Here is a 22,971-nt window from a genome sequence, read left to right as displayed (position 1 = left end):
AGTGCTTTATGAAACGTCCTTCCCCTTTAATCATATGAGCTACTGAACCTAAGGGCAAAAGTCACACCTTTTACTATTCTATTTCCCAGAGCAAAGCCAAGAATGACTCTTGGGGCACCTGGGTGACTCAGTGGTTGAGCATCTGCCTTCGGCTCAGGTTGTCATCCCGGGGTCCTGGGTTCGAGTCCCGCATCCAGCTCCCTGCAGGGAGCCTGCTGCTCCCTCTGCCTGTGTCTCCGCCTCTCTCTGTGAGTCCTTCATGAATAAATAAATAAAATCTTAAAAAAGAAAAAAAGACTGACATCAGTAATAACACGCGCAACCACAGTACTAGTGGCCCCTGGAGGTCTTCAGTAGGATGGCACGGGGACACAAAAACATACTCCTACCACTGAATCAGCTTTATGAGATAGGGAAGTCTATTAAGATGTAAACATGAAAGGTGCCCTATATAGTTCGGAGGAAGGGGAAATCATGTCTGGGCCGGAGGATTCAAAGAAAGCACCAAAGCCCTGGGACGCGAACAGGTTTCGCCTTAGCAGAAAATTTAAGGAGCCGGCACCCCAGGCTGGGACGAGGGCCTGCGGGGGGGGGGGGGGCGGGGGGGGGCAGCTGTGCCGGAGTCTACAGCAGTGGGACGTCAACAGCTCCAGGGCGAGGACACAGCCTAGCTTCCATTCAATCCCCTAGAATCCCTCTTCCCTGCTTTTTACCCTGAAAAGTCCTGCAGCTGAGCCACACTCTCTTGATGTCTGTGTGGCTCAGCGTCCTTGGTCGTGCATTTCTTATCCTTTTAAAGGGGACAGGTGTGGGGTATCTAGGGCCGAGGACTAATTAGCCGGGACGGATGCAGGCGGACAAAGCTTGCTGCAAAGCCACAAGCCCTGCGCCTGGAGGCCCAGCCCGTCGCGGCTCGGCGACAGAAACCCGGGACCCGGCACCTCTCGGACCTCGGCTTCCTCCCTCCGCGGCTTCCCCGGCGGCAGCCTGCGTGCACCTGCGGGGGGCGAGGGGGGGCGGGGCCCCACGCCCCATCACGACAGCGGCAGGCGGCGCGGCAGGCAGCGGGGACCCAAACCGCGAGGAGCCGGCGGCTCCGGGACCCCGCCCCCCGCCGCTTCCTCCCGCCTCCGCCCCGCCCCCGGCCGGCGACGCCGGGGAGAGGCGGGGCTTCCGCTTCCGGTGGCGGATTGTTGACGCCTGCGGCTGCTGCGGTGGCGACCCGGCCGTTGGGGAGGAGCTAGCGGGGGAGGGAGACCGCGCAGTGACAGGGCCGCCGAGGGGGCCGCTGAGGCGACGATGGCAGAGGGGCCGGAGGAAGCGCGAGGCCGCCCTCCCGGGCAGGACGACGGCGCCGGGGACCCCGAGCCCGTCCGCTCCCCGGGAGGCCCTCCTGCCGCCGCCCCACGCCCCCGGGCCGGGCCGCAGGCCGAACCCCAGGCCCCGGGCCTCGCGCCCGCCGCGGCCGCCGCTGAGGAGTCGGAGCCGCCGCGGCCGCCGGGGAAGCCCGGGGCGGGGCTGCAGGAGCCGGCGGGCCGCGAGGCGCCGCGGGAGAGGCCGGCGCGGCTGAGCGCCCGCGAGTATTCCCGGCAGGTGCACGAGTGGCTGTGGCAGTCGTACTGCGGCTACCTCACCTGGCACAGCGGCCTCGCCGCCTTCCCCGCCTACTGCAGCCCCCAGCCGCCCCCGGCCGGACACGCCCCGGCCTACTACAGCCCCTTCTACTTCCTGGGCGCCGCGGCCGCCGGGCCCGACCCGGGGGCGGCCCCCGGCCTCCCCGGCCTCCCCGGCCTCCCCGGCCTCCCCGGCCTCCCCGCCGCCGCCGCCGCCGCCGCCGCCGTCGCGGGCCTGGGCGCCCGGGCTGCGCACGGGCAGGGGGCGGTCCGGGCAGCGCCAGCGACCAGGGTGGGCTCCGGCGCCGCCTCGCGAAGCCCGAGCGACACCGGGCGGCAGGCAGGTGAGGAAGGCGCCCCGACGCGGGGGGGGGGGAGGGGCGGGCGGGGCGGGGCGGAGGGGGGCAGAGCGGGCAGAGCGGGCAGGCTCGTGGCGGCCGTACCTGCCGCCGCCGCCGCCGCCCCTGCCCCTGCCCCTCAGGTGGGCGCTGCTCTGCGTTTGCGGCCCAGGCCTTGAATTCCCAGAGGGTGCAGCCGGGCGGGCGGCGCGGCTTCTCTTTCCTCTAGACCTGGTCCTCCGGACCGACCCCCGTAGTCCTGGGACGAGTCGTTTCCACGTGTAGAGGAAACCTTTGCTCGCGGAACTGCCCTCTTGATCCCCCTGCTGCAGAGAGAGGCAGAGGGAGAGATCCACAGCTTGATCTCCGACGGCACAGCCACCTTGACAGCGGGGTGGGGGTGGGGAGGGGTGGGGGGGGCGGGGGGGGCGCCGGTAGCGCTGGGAATCGTCCAGACGCGACAGGATGTATGGCGAGGTGTGGCGGTGTCTACAATAGAGCATTCATGCGGGTGGGGACACGCCAGCTCGACACCACGGACGGTGAAACGACGCATATAAAAGGAGATGTTCATGACCACAAATGGAGTTATGTTCCCTAACTGAATGTTCTTGCGTATTTGCCTGTTGACTTCTGTAGGGAATTAAGAGTATTTTGCATGAGTCGCACTTTTTTGGTTTATTTTTTAGACTTTTTTGTTTGTTTGTTTACTTTATTCAGCCACAGATACAGGAGACAAGAATTGGCTCTCCCGGGCGGCCCCGGGTGGCTCAGCGGTTCAGCGCCGCCTGCAGCCCCGGGCGGGATCCTGGAGACCCGGGATCGGGTCGGGCTCCCTGCGTGGAGCCTGCTTCTCCCTCTGCCTCTCTCTCACTCTGTCTCTCTGTGTCTCTCATGAATAAGTGAATAAGTAAATCTTTAAAAATTTTTTTTTAAAAATGAGTGCTCCTGAATTTGGTCCCATTCAGAACTTAAGATGTCAGATGGGTAATCATTGAATTTATTACATACAAAAGTAAGACAAGGGATCCCTGGATGGCTTAGTGGTTTAGCGCCGCCTGCAGCCCAGGGCATGACCCTGGAGACCAGGGATCCGGTCCGCCTTGGGCTCCCTGCAGGGAGCCTGCTTCTCCCTCTGCCTGTGTCTCTGCCTCTGTGTGTGTGTGTGTGTCTCATGAATAAATAAATAAAATCTTAAAAAAAAAAAAAGTAAGACAATGAATGAAGGTATGATGAAGAACACAGGTGTTTACTTTGTCCTAGTAACTGTCTATACTTAACCTTGGTTTTTCCTTAAAAAAAGTTTAATTTTGTATCATAGGCTGTGGTCACCAGGATTCTCTTTTGAGTCACTCGTGAAATGCTTTGAGTGCCTTAAGTAATGTAATATCTTTGAAATCATTTTTTTTTAATCTTAAGGGGCTGAAAGCAAACTTTATTCAGTAAAGAGTGGAGCAGTGTTGCTGTATTTAAATGACATGTACTATCGATGGAGTCAATACCAATAATTGTTGCAAGATTTTAACTTTCTTTTTACTAGCAAGTTATACCTTGACTTTGTGCTTTCCATTCATTACCTAGCTTGGGTTCCAAGGTCTATGTGAAATGAGTAATTTTTCCTGACCTTTTTTTTTTTTTTTTTTTTAATTTACAGGCAGAGAGTACATTATTCCTTCCTTGGCCCACAGATTTATGGCAGAGATGGTGGATTTCTTTATTCTCTTCTTTATAAAAGCAACCATTGTCTTAAGCATTATGCACCTCAGTGGAATAAAGTAAGTTAAGGCTTTTTGCAGAAAGGTTTTAATGTCTACAGTATAGAGATCTTATTTTCTGAAGTTCTGTTCATTTCTGCAAATGACTGTATGGATAATCAGGGTGCCAGTGTCATGATTTCTCCTATAGAGAGCTCCTGTAAGGAACTGTCATATTTTTTTCTTGGTTTTAAGAAATAACTACAGAAAAGAGAAAAGCACTTTAATAAATTCTGAAAGATCTGTGGAAATCTCACCTGTCAAAAGTAGGTAAATGTGTTTTTTTGATTCAACTATTAGGCCAGGCATTAATTTCCTGCTTACTGTCCTATTCAGAGTAAAGACAAAAAAATAAAGAGAGAGCTTTGGGTAGATGAACTGATGATAATCAGACGGCATTCCCAAATGGGATTGATTATACTATCAAGCAAGTCCCAAGTGAACTGCAAAGTGAGCCATTTATTTAAATAATCCTTTTAATATTAATAATTAGATAGTAATTATCACTTGCTAAGCATTATCTGTGTTAAGTACTGAGCTCACTTCATATGGATTCTTTAATCTTACCACCAGTATGAGATGTAGAGGTTAATACCTCCTTTTTATAGATTGAAGTTTGGGTTTATAAGAAGTTGAGCCCAGAATTTATAATTACAAAGGTAGTGTCAGTTTCAAGATACAAATCCTTGTGAAATTTCAGGACCCTTGCCAGCAACCCGAGTGTTACTGTGATTCCTCCCTCTCTCTCTCCCTTTCTGTCCCACCCCCTGCGCAGCCAACCAGGTACCAGCTCCTTTCTTTCAGGCTCCTGAATAACCTTTAACTCAGACTGTTTACCCTTTACTGTTTCATCATTACTACTTCTCCCTGGTCCAGTGATTGTCATCTCTTCTCAGGATCATAGCAAAAGTCTTTTTACTGGCATCTCAGTCTCCTGTCTCCTGTTCTATCTCAGTCCAGTCTGATATAAAAATCAAAGAGATCATAAATTCTGATTCTGCCCCTCTCCCACCTTAAAACTCTTCCGTAATTTCTTAGTGCCATCAGGATAAAGTCTTGTCTTCCTATCGTTTAACAGATGCTCTTATTTCTTAATCACTTTGACCTTCTATACTTAATATTTGGGCCGTGCCACATGACTTACAGCTTCCATCACAGCCTCGTCCCAAGGCTTCCTCTCTTGCTAGAGAGTCTCTTCCCCTGAAACTTCCCCCTTCTTAGTCTGGCTACCTTCTCTTCATCCTCCACATCTCAGCTCAGATGTCATTTCTGGGAAGCCTTCATTCACTAAGTCACATGTACCTGGTATGTGTTTCCCCACTATCGGGTGGTTCTCTATCATCACCCTCATCCCACTTTATTATTACTTATTTGTTGTGCTTTGTCTAGTAGGTAAGAGTCTCCATGAAAGCAGAAATCAGATGGAGTCTCCAGGGCTAGTAAATGAATGTTTTGTGAAACTAAATGGGTGGAAACCTAAAGATCAGTTTAGAATTAATTAAAGTTTGTGACTTACACTAGTGGAAAAAAATGTCAATGCAATTGCTCTGGTAAAGAAAATAATTCTTTATAACTCAAAACTATTTTTTTGTGTAGGGATATCTCTAAGTTTGCTATGCATTACATAATAGAAGAAATAGATGAAGACACATCAATGGAAGATTTGCAGAAAATGATGATTGTGGCTCTTATATACAGATTGTTAGTTTGTTTCTATGAGGTAAGCTACGGACCCAGCAAATATTCACATTTAACAATCTACTTTTAGATTATCAGCCCAACAAACAAAGAATAATGGGAATTTATAATTATTCATGTTTTTGTCAAATGTCTATTTTTAAATTTTTTTTCCAAATGGTTTTTAACATATATTCTTCAAGTTAAAAAATAAACTTTTCTGAGTGTAGACATTTTACAATTTCTTTGTAACATATTTCAGTCTTGTGGTCCAAAAACACACTTCTAAGTTGGTTGTGGAACTTGAAATGTATTTTTCCACAGAAACAGCTTGCTAAAAAAAAAGTGGGTCACAGAGAAATATTACAATAGATGTCTTGTGGTCTTGAGGGTGTAAGAGACCTGCAGAAATGCGTTACAGCGTTAATCTCCGAGTACTCTATGAGATTCTTTCAACTTGAAAATGTTAAAACGTGAATATGGCAAAAAACTAACCTTTAAAGTTGGTAGAGTTGGGCTAGTAAATTATTTTTAAGTTATCCTTTTTTTCCTTAGATAATTTGCATTTGGGGAGCAGGTGGAGCTACCCCAGGGAAGTTCCTGCTAGGGCTTCGAGTTGTGACGTGTGATACATCAGTGCTTATTGCACCAAGTCGGGTTTTAGTGATTCCTTCCTCAAATGTTAGCATTACAACGTAAGTTTTTTTCGTAGCTTTACTGTGTACTTATGAAAATAACAAATTTTAACTGTAGAATTCAATATTATAAGTTACGTCATTTGAAACAGTATTTTTAGGATGCTGGTATTCTTTTTCTTCTTGGCATGTAATAGATAGACTTACCTTTGTTAGGTTCAAAACTGAAAAATTGGAGTTTTTCAGTTGTTATATAATTGTAGATCCCTCTTCAGTATACAATGTCAAGATAATCATTTTATGGAATAAAAGTCACAGTAAGAGGGTTTCGGTGGTAATGCTGTCTATATCAGTCTCCATACTTAGTTTGATTATTCTCTAAATCTGTGGTTATAGGGCCAGTTACTAATCTGCCTTGAGCCTTCAGCCTCCATTTGGTAATAATACTGGTCATTATCCCATCCTGAATGGGCAGGAAGAGTTTGGACAGATACATATGCATCCACCCAGCTCTTGGTCTTAAGTGATACGATAGAGCTTGTAATACTGGCAGTACTCATGGCTAGCTGTTGCTGTCTGGCTCTGTGGGGAGGTACAAATAGTGATAATGGGAGTTGTAGAGACTCAAGTAGGCGGCAGTCACTTGAGCAAAACAAGATACTGGCTGGAATTGCTGCCAGAATGATTCAGAGCTGGGTTGTTATATAAAGAAATATGAGAGACTCTGGAAGCCTTGATTTTGTGGATATCCTCAAGACTTCTTACAGTTTTGTGATTATTATAATCCCGGTTGCTACTTTTAATGAGTGTCAATAATGGCTGTTTATTGAGCACCTCTTATGTAACAGGCATTGTTTAAAACACTGAATATGTGTTAACTAATAAGATAGGTGCCATTATCCCTTTTTTACAGATGTAGAGCACAAGTGAATGGTAGAAAATGGATATGAAACCAACTAGCCTGCATTCTGAGCCACAGGGCTTTCCTTATAGCCTTTTAGTGTACAGAGAGGCAGAAATCTAACACTGGCAGGATGATTCCCCCTTCTGAGCCATGGCTGGAGGTTTTTTAAAGCTTTCTTTAATCATAGCATCCCACAAAGAAAGAATACACAGTAATTTGAATTGTTAGAGCTTCACAGAAGGTAGAAAAAGGGGACTGCAGTAAGCACACCAGTGTAGAAGGTACCAAACACACAAGTGACTATACAAAAGGTAAATGAAGGGAAGAGTTATTCTTATACCAAAATATCAGAAGAAAATACTGTAAACCTTTAGTGCACGTTCTAAGACATATTCATGATGAAGGCTTTAAAACAGCCCAGGTGGTTTTATCAGAATATAATGCTACTTGAAAATCACTCAGCTATCGAAGGTGAAAACCCCCTCAGTACTTTGTATGTTTTAAATATCTTACCTTGGACTTGATAGGATACAGTTAATCTCTAAGTGGTTGGTATATAATTTACCTGATATTTTTTGCCTTAATTTTTTAGGTCTACTATACGAGCTTTGATCAAGAATTTTTCTATTGCTTCTTTTTTCCCTGCTTTCATCACACTGCTGTTTTTTCAGCATAATCGAACAGCCTATGACATTGTAGCAGGAACCATTGTGGTAAAGAGAAACGGGGTCAGATGATGCCCCAAACAACCCTGAATTCCATACTGCCTGGAATAACAACAAGACTACATTATGTGTCAAGGCCATCAGTGTCCCTGGTTACACTAACTGATGATTTAGAGATTAAAGCAGGCGCTTCAGTGTGATGCAGGTGACTGCTCTGAAAGTATTGGTTTTACTTGAATGCCAAAGAACTTTTCCAGAAGAAAAGCCTGTTAAATTCAAGTGTTAAAAATTTTTAGATCAAAAAGGAGGCAAGTGGTTTTATAATCAACAACGGACAATATATACTTTCTTAAGATCTAAGGCTTTAGAATTTGCTGAAAGCATTTTCAGCTGTTATATCTGCAGATGAAACTTTAAAAAATTTATTTTGGTTTATCCCAAAATGATGGAGAAAGTCCACTTGTGTTTTGTAAACACATTAACTCATCTTATAGTTAACACTTCTTGGGGAAATTGTCTTTCCTTTTGGGGAGAGGGAGGGAGGACACAAATTTGGTAATCCACTTGTCTCCCATCCTAGGAGGAAGTGTTAGCTGCAAGAGAAAGGGGCAGATGAAGCAGGCAGTTCCCTCCCCCTGGAGTTCTCAAATCCCTACTGCAGTGTACTGTGGGAATGACGCTATTTTACAAGTATTGTTACTGTTTGAACATGTATTTGGGGGCAAGTTTTGCATGATGATGAAAAAGTATTAAGTCCTATTTGCTATATTATTACTGAATATTTTTAAAGAAAAGGTAAGTTAGTGATTGCTTGGGGAGGGGAGGGGCACCTAAATTTTCACCGTAAATTTAAGTTGAAATTCCTGTGCAAGTGTTTTTAGTCCCCTGAATCAAACTATAAGTATGTGGGGGGAAAGGTCTTCATCAAATTGTTGCATATTTACTGTAAAACAATAATCCCAGTACGTGTGCAGCATGAAGAAAGTGTTAGTGCTGTTCAGTGTCTTGAATGTACCTTCTATTTGTACACCAGGTAGTCACATACTAGTTAGTTTCTTTTTATATTTTATATAGTTCCATGACTTTTAAAACATCAAGGAGTTAAATAATCTTAGTATTTTATGACAAAATATTAGTAGCCTCTGAAATATTAGCAGTTTTCCCATTATGAACTGTTCTCTCTAAAACAAGGACAAGTACCATTTCCAGGCATTTTTCTAAGTTTTCTGGGCCAAAAAGCTTGTTTGGGGCCTGCCAGAGATGATGTTTTGAGGGAAATGTTAAGTAACACTCTGTGTATTGCCATTTTAATTTATTCTACTGAAGCAAAGCTTAGTGTTTTAAATGTGTGTGCATGCTCTTGTTAAGTGGCCCAGTTAGCGGTATTGAGATGTACCTGAAAAAGTTTTCTTCCTTAGGCAGTTTTTCCAGCCCTGACACTGTTTTCAAAAAACAAAAAAAACAAAAAAACAAACAAAAAACACTAAACTGTCTTGGACACTTCATAATTAGATTGCTTTATTTTTTTATTTATTTTTTTTTTTTAGATTGCTTTAAAGATCAATCTGGACTTTATTTTTGGTCTTTGTAGCAAATGCAAGACATGTCGATCACTATCAATTTTTATAGTTTTTCTTTGACTTTAAAAACTGAAAATAATCACATTTGATGTCCATAGAAACCTTAACAGTGTCCTAATACCCTTTTATTATAAAATTTCATAAACCATGTCTTTCAAAGTAATTTTATATTAAATCCAGCATCACAAAGTTAAGTGTGTCAAAGTACTTAACAGATCATTCACTTATAGCCCCTGGGAAGACATATGAAACTTATATGGCCCTTCACAGTAGACAGACCCATTAGGAAATGTTACATAAACTTACCACCCAGTAGCGTGTACATTAGTATTAGTGGATACATGATTTTTGCCACTGATGGGGGGAGTTCAAATTGAAATGTCCTTCGGCCATATTGCTCTGAAATATATATTTAATTTAGAATTTCCTCCCAGGTAATTGGAAGGTTCACCATCTAGGCCATTTTTATTTATGTAGCCAAGCAAAAACAAGTAGCCCAGTTTAATTTCTTAAAATACTGCACATTTGCTATATAGGAGTTATTCAGAATCATATTTATATGTAGGTTCATTTAGATCCATCTTAGGATTCAAGTTATATAGTCCTATAAAATAAATATTACTACTTTGCCTTTACATAAAAATGCAAGTGTGTTTGTATTTTGAATCCAGCACTTAGGAAAAGAGATTTTGATTCCCAAATCATTGTGGGGGTGGGGGGTGATGACAAAAACAATGGGAAAGAAGGGAGAGTAGCTTTTTTCCTCTTAGGGTTGTGGGGTGGAGCCTCTCCTCTTTTCAAAAACACTTTTCCATTTAGTATATTTCATTTATAGAAATGCTGATTTCTGTGTCAAAGTGTAATTCTCATGCTGAAGCTCTAGCCCAAAAAGGCAAAAAGCAAGTTGTTTTTATAGCACAAACATTATCCATCGCTTTTACAAATTAAGAAACAAGGGAACAAAGATCAGAAGTCAAGCCAAGTAAGAACATGGTTTCAGGGAACGTGCCCTAAATAAAACCACAGAACAGGCAGTTAACTCAGGTGCCTAGAAAGTCTCGGTACCCATTACTAGAAACAGCCAGCCAGAGCGGCTAGTGCACCTTGAGAAAAGTAAAGTCTGCGTGCTCACGTTCCTGCCGGGCTTAGGGAAGTAGGCGAGGATGGCAAGCCTTGCTGTTGAGACCAATCCAGGACTACACAAACAAAGCCAGCATGTTTTTGGATAATAACCCTTTAAAATGTTGCCCAACTGACACTGTGTCCACTGGTTCAGAGGTCACTTCTTTCCACCTAAATGTTTACCTTGCAGTTTTACCCAAATACTTAGATTTGGAAAAAAACACATTTGAGGACTCCTTTACCTAAATTATAAAACTAAGTCTTTAGTGTTTGTTGTTTCAAATGAGAAGTAAAAGTTGTTGTAACTGCTTTAAGTGACTTGTGGGGGTGTTTTACTTATGCATAAGTATTTCCAGCAAAAGGAAGGTAGAAAGGAGTTGAAACTATTTGCTACTTGGGAGTAGAAGGCTTTTTGAGAGAGATAGGGGTATTAAGTACTTTTTTTTTTTTTTAAGTACTTTCATTCCACACTTAGCCCTATTAACAGGCTTTTGTTTCTTTTGAAGAATATGCCCAAATAACAGCAGTATTCCAGAAATCTGACAAGGATCATTTGTTACTTGCCACTTCCCATCCCCTATACCAAAGGCCAAAATCTACAGTATGTGCTTGCCTGGGTGAAGTTCTTCATTCCAAACCATGTTGTATTTCCTTTGCAGTTCATTATAATAGGGCTTGACCCACAAAAAGTATCCGATGGCCTGCCTATAAATAAAATTCAGCATTCTATTTTTAATAATTTGTATGCCACCAGTTTGTATTCTTTGTCTCAATAAATACTTGAACACTAGTGCTTTTGTTTTTTGACTGTTAATTTGCTATTTGCACTAGAATCTCCTGCTTAAGGAAACCCTTAGTTCCAAATACAATTTTCTAAGATTTCCTGCCTTCAGGAGAATGGCACTCAACTAGAGTGCTTTCAGAAATGGAGGTCTACCAAAAAAAAAAAAAAAAAAAGTCCACCTTTTGGGGTATATAGGTTTTTTTAAAAGATTTTATTTATTCATGAGAGACACAGGCAGAGACACAGGCAGAGGGAGAAGAGGGCTCCCCACAGGGTGCCCCATGTGGGACTTGATCCCAGGACCCCTGAGCCAAGGCAGACACTCAACCACTGAGCCACCAGGCACTGTTTTGGGGGTATATTCTTTAAGCAAGTCAGTCACTCGAAAGTTAGTCGTAGATGACGATGCTTAATGTTAAACTAATCCTGCCTTTAGCAGTGGTTAGCCATCCCAACTATTATGCAAGATACTAAGGACCCACGTTATACACGGGGAACCAGAAGTTCAAAGTCTCCACTGGCAAATGCCTGGGCTGGGCAATTTAAACCTAGTTCTGATCTTATGAGCATTTCCTGTTGTAACACAGCTAGAGGAGGAGGAGGAGGACAGAATACAAAACCGGTTCCTCAAGAACACAGGTAGGGGACACCTGGATGGCTCAGTGGTTGCCTTTGGCTCAGGTCCTGATCCCAGGATCCTGAGCTCCTCTCGAGGAACCTGCATCTCCCTCTGCCAGTGTCTCCGCCTCTCTCTGTATGTTGCTCACGAATGAATAAATAAAATCTTAAAAAAAAAAAGAAAAGAAAACCACAGGTAGTAAATTTAAATGTGGCTAAACAACGGCCTGGCCTGTATTCTGTGGACAGTATGGTGTTCTGAGCCCAGGCACAGCCTGCACATTCTGGAACTACAGTGGGCTTCCTTCCAAGGTAAGCTGGGAAGCGCTGCCCCGTAGTACTAGTAAATTCAGCTGGCTGGGTCACTCCACCCGATACACCCATTTTCTCTACTGTACCAAACATCAGTTTCCATTGAAGGCACAGGCTAACCTTTGTAAAATTTTCATGGACTTTCAAACTTATAAATAGGCCCAGGAAACAAAGTCATGGGGATGAAAGGCACCGCATAGGAAACAGGAATTCTTAGTAACATACAGTGACTGTCGGTGACCACGCTTCTGGTGAGGAGCACGGGTAACGTATAGAATTGTTGAATCACGCTGTACACTTGAAACTAATACAACATGGTGTGTCATCAATACTTGAATAATAAAAATTTCAAAAAAAACATGTAATTACAATATTATTTGAAATTAAAGCGTTGGACTAATCTACAGCCTGGTTACAAACTTAAAATTAGTCCAGCGCTTTAATTTCAGATAATAAAATCCTAATTACATGAACAGTTTCAGGAGAGAATTTATACTAATAAAAGGCTAGCTTGAAGACATTTCTTGAATTCTTTAAATTCTACTTTCTCTTAATAGAGAAATCCTAAATTAATGCCCCAAATCCTAAAGTACTTGCAACAACCCAGCACCTAAAGTCGCATGCCTGGACCTCACGCATTCAGTCTTCCGGCCTGGGAAGTGGGCTTACTTGCTTCCACGACACTGCCCCGTCTTCCCCGGACCTCCCTCAACTTTCCCTTGTGTGTGGAGCGCATGACCTGGGCCTGCCCAAGACCGGACCACAGCACGGAGCGGACCATCGGGGACTCTGCAGCCGGAGCCCGTCCAGGGAGGAGAGTCCTCTGCTGGGCCTGAGCGGGGAGGGACAGGTTTGCAGCTGGAGCTGCTCCCGGGAATGTCTACTGCTACCACGTGCAGCCTGAGGAGGACGGCAGTGGGGATGGGACATTCAAGTCCCCAGTCCCAGAGATGATTGCAGCTTGGGGGCCAGAAGACTTTTTAAGCAACCTTAAGCAGGACAGTCAGTCACTTGTTTTAAAGAATAAGTAGTTCTAGCACATTTTTTTTTTCTCTAGCACATTTCTTACGAAAATCTTAGCCAGTGTAGAAAGCCCACCATTCCCATTCATGTGGGCCTGGAGAATGCCGAATAATGAACCTGTTAGGTATTAACATCTTAGCACTAAGACCAGATTTCTGGTATTCATTTGCCCCCAAACAGGCCCATGTCAAATGTGTATTATTTACTAAAGTGAGGAATATAGAATGTCCCCCCAAACTAGCATCTGCTGATGGCCTAAGATTTTTTATTTTAAAGATTTCACTTGTGAGAGAGCACATGAGCAGCGGGGAGGGGAAGAAGCAGACTCCCCAGTGAGCAGGGAGCCCAAAGACGTGGGGCTCCATCCCAGGACCCTGGGATCATGACCTGAGCCCAAGGCAGACACTTCACAGACTGAGCGCTCCCCACCCCCAGGCAACCAGCCTAAGGTGTTTTCAATACAGAAAAATATCTTCAAAATTGGAAACGCAAAAACATTTTGTAAACATTTTAAAGTTCTGAATTTGGACTTCACCATAATTTCAGCAAAATAAAAGACTGCACAAAATAATCTGTGTGCTCAAACTGAGTATAAAATTACCAAATGCCATCCCAACAGGTCTTTTTTTTTTTGGACAACAGATGAAATAGTTAAAAAAAAATATTTTTTTTTGGTGAAATAATTCAAAAGCCACACAAAAGGACCATGAAGTTTTTGTAGGCTGCTTTGGGCCTGTAGACTCGATCAATAAACACTATCTAGTCACCTCTCAAGGAAGATACGATACAAAGAGAAATGGTTACGTGTGTTTATTTTCAATTTTTAAAAAGGTATGTCAATTTATATGCAAAGTAGGCGTGATTCCTAGCACCAGACAAAGCAGGGTACCTTCTATATGTTTTACGTTCAGACACTTCCCCCTTCACTTAGGAGTTGTCCAAATCAGTTAAATGTATTCTTTGGAATTTCTGACCATGGCGAACCTTTACAAAAAAGGTTCCCTTCCATTAACACTGGTACCTTCATTATAAGTTAACACTAGAACAAAAAATATTTCATAATTTTTTATTGATGGCATTTATCCCATGGTTTAACATGTTAATTATACTGTAATAAACATGGCTTTAATATTAAACTTTTCCTTATTATCCAAAGTCACCACAGTCCATTTCAGTAAATATAAAAATATATGCTTAATACTTTGTACAATACTGGTTTTTGGTCCAAACAAAACTGGATCAGAAAAGCCAATAAATTCACTTTAAGAATCCCCAATTTTTTTTTAAAGATTTCCAAATGGATTTAGGCAACTTTGAATAATGGGATTTACATAATAAAATCTGAGACAAGACTAAACAAAGAACAAACAAATTTTCTAACACAAAATTAAAATTTCAAGTTCACAGATTTATGTTATGCCAAAAAAGTACAGAAACAAAATTGTATTTACACAAGTTTCATAATAAAATAATGAAAAAGGCAAGACAGGTGATAGGAGAATGAAAATATAGAAATAGCATATAATTATTAAATGGAGAACGCACTAGATCTAATAAGTCCTTAGCATGGACCATTCTTTAATCAGGCTTCCTCTATCAGAAAATTTTAGTGCACAATACACCCAACTCACTCACTTCACACATACACCAGCACAAACTCAGCATAGAAATCATTCACTTCCACATTCTCTAATCTATACAGAATTCCTCCGATATAATTACAATTGCGGTGCGTTCCACAAACGCACATCAACGCACAGAGTGGTGCAGACACAGAGGTTCTATCTATACACAGCCATCCGCGGAGCGGGCTCGGTCCCTGGGTTCAGCCAGCCTATGCCAATCAGGGAAGAATGTGCTGGATTCTATTTTTGCTGAAGAATCAGTCACCCATCTAGCTATTTTTTTTTTTTTTAAAGGGGAATGGGAGAGGTAAGGGCAGGGCTTCTGTAAAGAAAAAGGAGGAAAGTCCCCAACATAAAGAAGTCCTCAGGCAGATCTGACTTCAGATAACCCTGCGCACAGTACGGGCCAGGATCTGAGAAGCAGGGCACCAGCCGTTGCGGAAGTGTGGTGTGTGACACACCGCGACCTTTATTTCCTGCGCCTAACAGCAGTCTTTATCTTGCGACCAGAAACTGAAGTTCCAGAAGAGGAGAACATATTTTTCCCATTTGACCTGTGAAAAATAGAGTGTATTATGTGACAAGGTGCTCAGGGGAGACTTGAGAACCATCACCATCCTACATGCGGCCGGGACCAGGGGTGCACAGGGAGGGGAAGCACTGGTAAAGGAAACACATTTTCTGTCACTGTGCGCGCGCGCGGGGGCGCGCGTGCGCGCGCGCGCGCGCGCACACACACACACACACACTCACACGTACACACCTGCTGCTGCACCACAGCTACGACCCTCCATGACTGTAATACGGACAAGTGATCATACTGGAGAACATCCATGGGGTTTTACCTCAACTATACCATACTCCTTGGTGATTTTAGAAACAAAACACACACACGCAGGTACATGCACACACCCCACCGTGTTAAATTCTCCACATCATATGATTGTCTTACCCCACTGTGAATGCTGGCGAGGACTGGCTGAACGGGAAGCCTCCAGAGCCAGAAGGCTGCGCCGAGGCCGCAGGTGTGCTGGGATTTGCACCAAATGTGAACACTCCTGATGGATTGTTGTTCGTGAAGTTGAAGTTAGTGGTGCTGCTGCTAAACTGGAAAACTGAACCTAGGATAATTAAAGCAGAAAAACTTCATTAGGGTCAAAATGACAGTTTTTCTAGAAAGGACTCTGACCTTTACATACAAAAACATGGGAAAGATTAAGCTTTCTTAGAATCATTTAATATGGGACACCTGGGTGGCTTAGCGGTTTAGCGCCACCTTCAGCCCAGGGCCTGATCCTGGAGATCTGAAATCGAGTCCCACATCAGGCTCCCTGCATGGAGCCTGCTTCTCCCTCTGCCTGTGTCTCTGCCTCTCTCTCTCTCTGTCTCTCATGAATAAATAAAGTCTTTAAAAAAAATTTTTTTTAAAGAATCATTTAATATAAAGAAAATTAAAATGAAGTGTTTTCTCCACTGACACACAGAACATACTTAAACAGCCCTGGGCAAGTTATCCAACTTAACCATGACCAAGGAGAAAAGGGTAGGATGGACTTCTGGTTCAAGATACAGAATCAACACACACACTTAGCGCTAACTTCTTCAAAAATTACATTAAAATAATAGTAAAGGGATGTTTATTTACAAAGATGGAGGAGAGAGAAGACAACACCAACAAAACATAGACACTGGAAGGCTGGCCAGATCCAAGTACTAAGCTAGTGGCACAGATGGAATCATTGACACTAAACATCTCCAAAGGTTTGGGTGCCAGGGGCCACTGGAAGTGAGAATGAAAGTGTGACTACAAAAAAAGAAAAAAAAAGAAAAAAGAAAAAGAATTGGATATCTGTGTACGAGGCAGGTACGCAGATCAATCCCTCCCCCAAACCAAACAAGATGATAATTCTCCTCTACCCCCAGAGAATAGAACATCAGTCTCCAGAGAGGTCTCTGGACTAGGGGAGGACATATGAAGGCAGAGACAGCCTATCAAAAATAGAAGGATTAAAAATAAGTTGCTGTACTGGGAACAGAGAGCTGCAGCCTTCCTCTCTGACTTAGGTCCTAGAATCCGGACAATCAGGAACATACATACCCTCCAAGCAGGAGGCTGGCAATAACCTCTGGAGAATCTGCCCATCTAGAAGGGAAAACCCAGGGACACTAACATCCAGGTCTTCCCAAGTAAGCAGGCCCGTCACATAAACTTACAGCGAGATTCAACACCTATGAGCATATCCGTGCACAAAGAACATCATGTTGTATTTAGGTGTCCTACATTCATAAAAGTATGAGTTGAATGGGAAAAGGTATTTGCAAATCATAAGAGCTGATACCCAAATATAAAAAACTTCTACAACTTGATAGTCAAAGAAACCAAAAACCCTGATTTAAAAATAGACAAAGGACTTGAACAGACATTTCTCCAAAAGATGACACAAACAACTGGGATGCCTGGGTGGCTCAGCGGTTGAGTGTCTCTGCCTTTGGATCAGGATGTGATCCCGGTCCTGGGATCCAGTCCCACATCAGGCTCCCTGCGAGGAGCCTGCTTCTCCGTCTGCCTAGGTCTCTGCCTCTTTCTGTCTCTCTCATAAATAAATTAATTAAAATCTTTAAAAAAAAAATTTAAACGACACCAACAGATACATAAAAAGATGCTCAACATCACTCATCATCAGAGACATGCAAATCAGAACCACACTGAGACACCACCTCACACGTGTTAGAAGGGCTATCATCAAAAAGATAAGAGGCAACAGTTGTAGGTGAAAAAAAGGAACTGTCATGTACTGCTGGTGGGAATGTGAACCGGTTTGCAGCCACTATGGAAACAGTATGGAGGTGCCTTAAAAAAATTAAAAATAGAGCTACTCTATGACCCAGCAATCCTCATTCTGGGTATTTATCCAAAAGATTTGAAATCAGGATCTCGAAGAGATATTTGGACTCTTGTGTTCACACCAGCATTATTTACAACAGACACAACCTAAACCTCTACTGACAGATGAAGAGATGAAAACAATACATAGTACATACAATGGAATACCATTCAGCTTTTTTAAAAAAGAAAAGCTTACAATATGAAAAAACATAAATGAATCTGGAGGACATCAGGCTAAGTGAAATAAGCCAGTCACAGAAGGACAAGTACTACATGATTTCTCTTCCATGAGCAATCTAAAATAGCCAAACCACAAAAGCAGAGAGAAGAGGGGCTGCTGGTGTGTGTGTATGCGTGCATGCATCAACAGAGATGCTCTTCAATGGGTGTGAAGTTTCAGTTACACAAGCCATCAGCATACAGCAGGGTGCCTACAGGTAACACTACTGCACGCTTACTGTGCTGAAAGGATGGATCTCATGGGTTTTTTTTAAATTGTAGTAAAAATAATTAACAACTATGATTAGATAGCCATGAAGCACCAGAGATTCGAGGAAAGTATTTCACAAGAAACCTCAAGACCCAAACAAAAATAAAGAAAAGCAATTTGGAGAAAACGGACTGAACAATAGGAAAAAACTCCCATACTTCATCATTTATATCCTCAAGAGATAAACAGGTTAACAATTCTGAAACAAGAACAGAAAGATATAAAGGGGACACATCCACAGAACAAAAAAGACCATCTGAAATTAAAAAGTAATACTAGCAAAAGTAGTATCTTGATCAAATGGGGAGTAAAAGTGGAAGAAATCTTCCCAGAAAGGACAAAAAAGGAAAAAAAGAACAAAAGTTAAAGAGGCACAAAAATCTTCAACGAAGTAATTCAAGAATGTTCACAAAACGACAGACTAAATTCCTTACACAATCAATGGATAAAAATGGATCCCAACCAAGGAACATCCTCCTTGCCTCAGAACACTGGAGGCAAAAGAAAAGATTCTAATGAGATTCTAGAAAGAAGAAATGGGTCCCAAAGCAAAGATCAAGAAAGACTTTCAGAGCAACTCTAATAAGAGAGCCAGAAAATCCACCATGCAGAAATGCTTTCAAAACTATGAAAATTATTTCTAATCTAAATCTGTATTCAACCAAAATCTTACCAAACACAAGGATGGAATAAAGATACTTCCAGAAATATATGGTCTCAAAATTTTCTCCCCTGAGTGCTTAAGAAATCACTGGAAGATCTGCTCTATCAAAACAAAGGGATAAGAACAAGACACTGACATCACCCAGGAAAGAGAAGCAGCTAAGGGCAATCTCCAAGAGAATGGTAAGAAGAGATACCAAGACCACAGTTAAGTAGCAGGCCTAGAAAGCCTGCTGGAAGGAAGAGGTTAGAAGAGTCTGTGAACGGCACCTGGGTTAAGCATCCATCTTCAGCTCAGGTCATGATCTCAGGCTCTAGAATCGAGCCCCCCAGTGAGGCTCCCTGCTCAGTGGGGAGTCTGATTCTCCCTCTCCCTCTGTGTGTGTGTGCCCTTTTTCTCTCACTTGCTCTCCTGCTCACTCTCAAATAGAATCTTAAAATTTCCTTCAAATACTAAATAACAAGCAGCCAATGTATTTGAAAATAAAAAGAAACAAACTACCTGAATGAGGGAAGAACTATAAAGTTAGAACTAATGAAAGTACAACGAAATTAAAACGGAGAGGAATCACTGGCACCAGAGAAAACAAAATTTTGTATAGAAAAGAAAAGCACACTGTACCATACAGCGTCTGCATACTCAAAATACTAATCTAAGCACAGTGATCAACCTAGGAGGAATGAGCTGTCATCTGTGTGAAAGAAAGCTACATTCCTCAATTCCACATGCTGAGGAGCAATAAATCCTGATTAAAATGGTGAACATATACCTCAAGAGAAAGTACCAATACCCAGAATACATAAAACATTCCTGCACATCAGTGAGCAAAAGCAAAACTGAACCCAAAAAATCCTTATAGAAACAATTCACAAAAAATGAAATCCAGCAGAATCCAAATCTGAGAATCCTCATACAACGCAGTAGGATGTAAATGGGTATAATCCGTCAGGACAAGCTTGCGTTATTTTCTGCAGTATTGGATATGCATGCACACCTTTTAATCTGGCAGTCCCTCTCTTGGGTATATACCCTAGAAAAATATGCCCCAAGACACATACACAAGAATGAGCAGAGGTACATTTCCTAAAAGGTAAAAACAACTCAAACACATTCGTGAACAGTATATGGATAAATTGTGATATGTTCATAAACAGATTTACTCTAACACAGTGAAGGAGAACAAACTATATGTAATAACATGGATGAACTTTACAAGTAAGAGTGAAAGATGCAAGAAATCAAGAGACTTAATACAGTGAGATTCCATTTATATAGAATTAAAAATAAGACATTATGGTATTTTGTAGAGATTCATGTATCAGCAGTTAATTTTAAATTAAAACCCCAGGAAAGTGATCACTATAAAATCAGGACACATGAGAGCAAGGAAAGAGAGGCGTGTGATCACACAGGGACCCAGGAGGGGCTGCTGGCCATCCAAGCATCTGCTTCAACACCACGCTATTCCTTTATGTTTCATGCTTTTCTACATGAAGTCATATTTCAGTTAGAAAAATTAGCATTGTGCAATTTTGAGGAAATATATCATCATAGTACAATGTGATCAGCCATATTAAAAACAAAAAACAACAAAACAAAAAAACCCACAGAGGAATGTTTGCTTAAATATGCAAGTATCATCAAACAGAAAGCATCCTGGGTGCTTGGGCTATTCTGTCCCAGGAGAAAACTGGAGTGGAGGTATAACCTTCTGAAGTAAATCCAATCACAATACAGATTAGAAAATATGGCTAAAACTAGGCTGGAATGCTCCAAAAATCAGATGGGGAGAAACAGGACTGATCGATGCTGTTCCTCAATCAAAGAGTAAGAAATAACTACATTTTTAAAGAATGTATTTTTTTTAATTTATTTGACAAAAAGAGAGCACAAGCAGGGAGAGCGGGAGAAGGAGAAACAGGCTCCCAGCTGAGCAGGGAGCCCAGTGTGAGGCTTGATCCCAACACTCTGGGATCATGACCTGAGCCTAAAGAACACAATCAACTGAGCCCCCAGGCATGCCAAATCACATGCTTTAATACCTTATAGTGTGCTTCATTATATAAAAGTTGAGAATGTTGTTTACAGCAATGTCCAAACATATATTTTTCTATTTCGCCAAGTACAAGAGACATTTAAAGAAAGAAGACATAAGCCTGGTTTCAAAATTCAAAAACCATCCTATTTGAAGACACACAGACCCTAAGTACAGACACAAGCCATGTGACCAGCACACACTCACCGGAACTCGGAGCTGTTGCAGAGCCAAATGCAGACTGACCAGGCTGTTGTCCAAACACAGAAGGCTGGCTGCTGCTGGACACGGTCCCAAAAGTAGGTGGTGCAGGCTGAGAACCAGCAGAAAACAACGCTACTGAAGAGGACAGAGCTCCAAAGCCTGGGGGATTAGGCTGGCTGGCACCTTGACTTTGTCCAAATGTCGGGGTTTGGTTAACACCAAATGCTGGACTGGCAGATGGTGCTGAAGGTCCAGTGCCAAATACAAAGGAGGATCCTAGAGGCCCAGAGAAACACTGATGTCACCTTAATAGCTACTAGGAGATAATTCTCAAGAAACATCTATACCTTCAGCAGCAAACTTCAAGCTTCTTTCCATACACTTACCTACCTGTACAAATCCCATCAAGGCATAATTAAGAATACAGTTCTTGCCATTATTTAGTGAAACCATACAGATAGAATCCACATAAACAAAATCATCTACGTATTAACAAACCCACCTCCACAGCCAAACTTTTTTTTAGGTAGAGGGCCCATCTAAGACAACAGGCGATAACTCATCAGATATCTAATGAAGAGCAGAAACCAACTAACGTTGTCATCATGCATCATGTATACACTACAGACTGAGGACTTTTGTCTAAGGGAACAGTCCCCCAGTTTCTGGTTACTTAACAACATAACATTTCAAAAAGATCAGTGGGAAAAAAAAAAAAAATAACAGTGGAAAAAACCAAAGATGACATTCTAATTGAGACTAGAAAAATTCTTCCCAAGACTTAATTCTATTAAACCGAATACAAACTATACAGGATTCCATGCAGTGAACAGTTACAACATCCTGAGTAAACCTAACGGCACCCAGGCCATTCTGTGAAAACCTGCTACGCTATTTGCTAAGAGAGGATATAATTCAAGCCAGTCCAACTACAACACGTACGTTGTTATTCTGTCAAAGTACCTGCAGAGCTGGAGGTGGTTGTAGCTCCAAAACTGAAGCCAGAGGTGGCGGTGCTATTACTGCTGGCTCCAGGACCAAAGACAAATGGTGTGACAGCTGGGCCTGTGCTGGACGTGGTTGCTGGTTTGCTCTCTTGAGAAAACAGCAAAGGCTGAGATGCGCCGGATTCGGCAGAGTTCCCAAAGGCAGAGCTGCTCACAGGATTGCTGGCCTGTCCAAACACAAAGGCAGCCACAGGGGCGCTGGAGGAGGAGGTGGAGCTACCAAATAAGCCCCCGGGGGCTGATGTTGCTGGTGCGCTCGAAGTGGAAGCACTGCTGTTCAAGAAGCTGAACACGGACTTCACTGCACCTGGATCTGAGAGACAGAAACGAAGGGGGAAACAAAAATCTGTAAGAAAAGGAGTCACAGAAAGCATTTCTTCCCACTCTCCAGCCCAGTAATTCATTAGAAAACAGAATCATTAGGTTTTTTTTATATAAATGTATTCATCAAATGGACATTTTATATTAAATTTTGATATAAAGCAAACATACCCATCTTTTCTTTGATGGCTTTTGGACTGTATCTTAGACCAGGCACACTTTCAGCATTCAGATTAATGAGAATAAAAAATATCACTTAAGTCCAACACTTACTGGAGGATATGTCTGGATAACTGTTCAGATAGTGGGAGACAGCTGTACTCTTCATTTTGCCATTTATGTTAGCAAAATCATAATTTATCCAACTGACAGCTACTTTTCTCTGCATTATTTACTGACAGTGCATCCTTCAACTCACTAATTGGTAACTCCACCTTTAGGACATACGAAATCTCCAAAATATGTGTGCATTTGTTTTCTCTACAGTTACTGTTACTAGACTGGTTTAATTATTGTAGCTTCATAGTATGGTTTGATATTAGAACAAACCTGTTTGTGTTCCTGCCCTTCTCTCCAAAATTTGTGCATTTTCCCTTCCATATAAATTTTACAATGAACTTATAGCTTGTCACACTCCACAGATTAAGGCTTCCAGCTATGGAAGGACTAGATCACAAGGATCAAAGAGGGCACAGAGCACGGAGTCTATGGTC

General features: G+C 42.6%; 2 protein-coding genes across 2 annotated transcripts in view; one reads left to right on the top strand and one right to left on the bottom strand.

Annotated features, from left to right (window-relative positions):
* The first annotated feature begins 1,198 nt into the window (after nt 1-1,198).
* Nucleotides 1,199-11,078, top strand: FAM8A1 (family with sequence similarity 8 member A1). Its single transcript, XM_055323133.1, has 5 exons — nt 1,199-1,957; nt 3,606-3,726; nt 5,302-5,425; nt 5,938-6,077; nt 7,514-11,078. The coding sequence occupies exons 1-5, from the start codon at nt 1,300-1,302 to the stop codon at nt 7,656-7,658; spliced, it is 1,188 nt and encodes a 395-aa protein (XP_055179108.1). The 5' UTR covers nt 1,199-1,299; the 3' UTR covers nt 7,659-11,078.
* Nucleotides 11,079-13,820: 2,742 nt separating this feature from the next.
* Nucleotides 13,821-22,971, bottom strand: part of NUP153 (nucleoporin 153) — a 71,699-nt gene continuing 62,548 nt past the window's right edge. Inside the window, exons 19-22 of the mRNA XM_055322737.1 lie at nt 21,894-22,250; nt 20,934-21,206; nt 15,603-15,771; nt 13,821-15,204 (exon numbers count right to left, since the gene is read on the bottom strand). Coding sequence (XP_055178712.1) covers nt 15,120-15,204; nt 15,603-15,771; nt 20,934-21,206; nt 21,894-22,250 — 884 coding nt within the window. The 3' untranslated portion in view covers nt 13,821-15,119. The remainder of the gene's footprint in view (nt 15,205-15,602; nt 15,772-20,933; nt 21,207-21,893; nt 22,251-22,971) is intronic.

This window comes from Nyctereutes procyonoides, unplaced genomic scaffold, assembly GCF_905146905.1.
Source record: "Nyctereutes procyonoides isolate TBG_1078 unplaced genomic scaffold, NYPRO_anot_genome, whole genome shotgun sequence".
NCBI lineage: Eukaryota > Metazoa > Chordata > Mammalia > Carnivora > Canidae > Nyctereutes > Nyctereutes procyonoides.
This window is presented reverse-complemented; position numbering and strand designations above follow the sequence as displayed.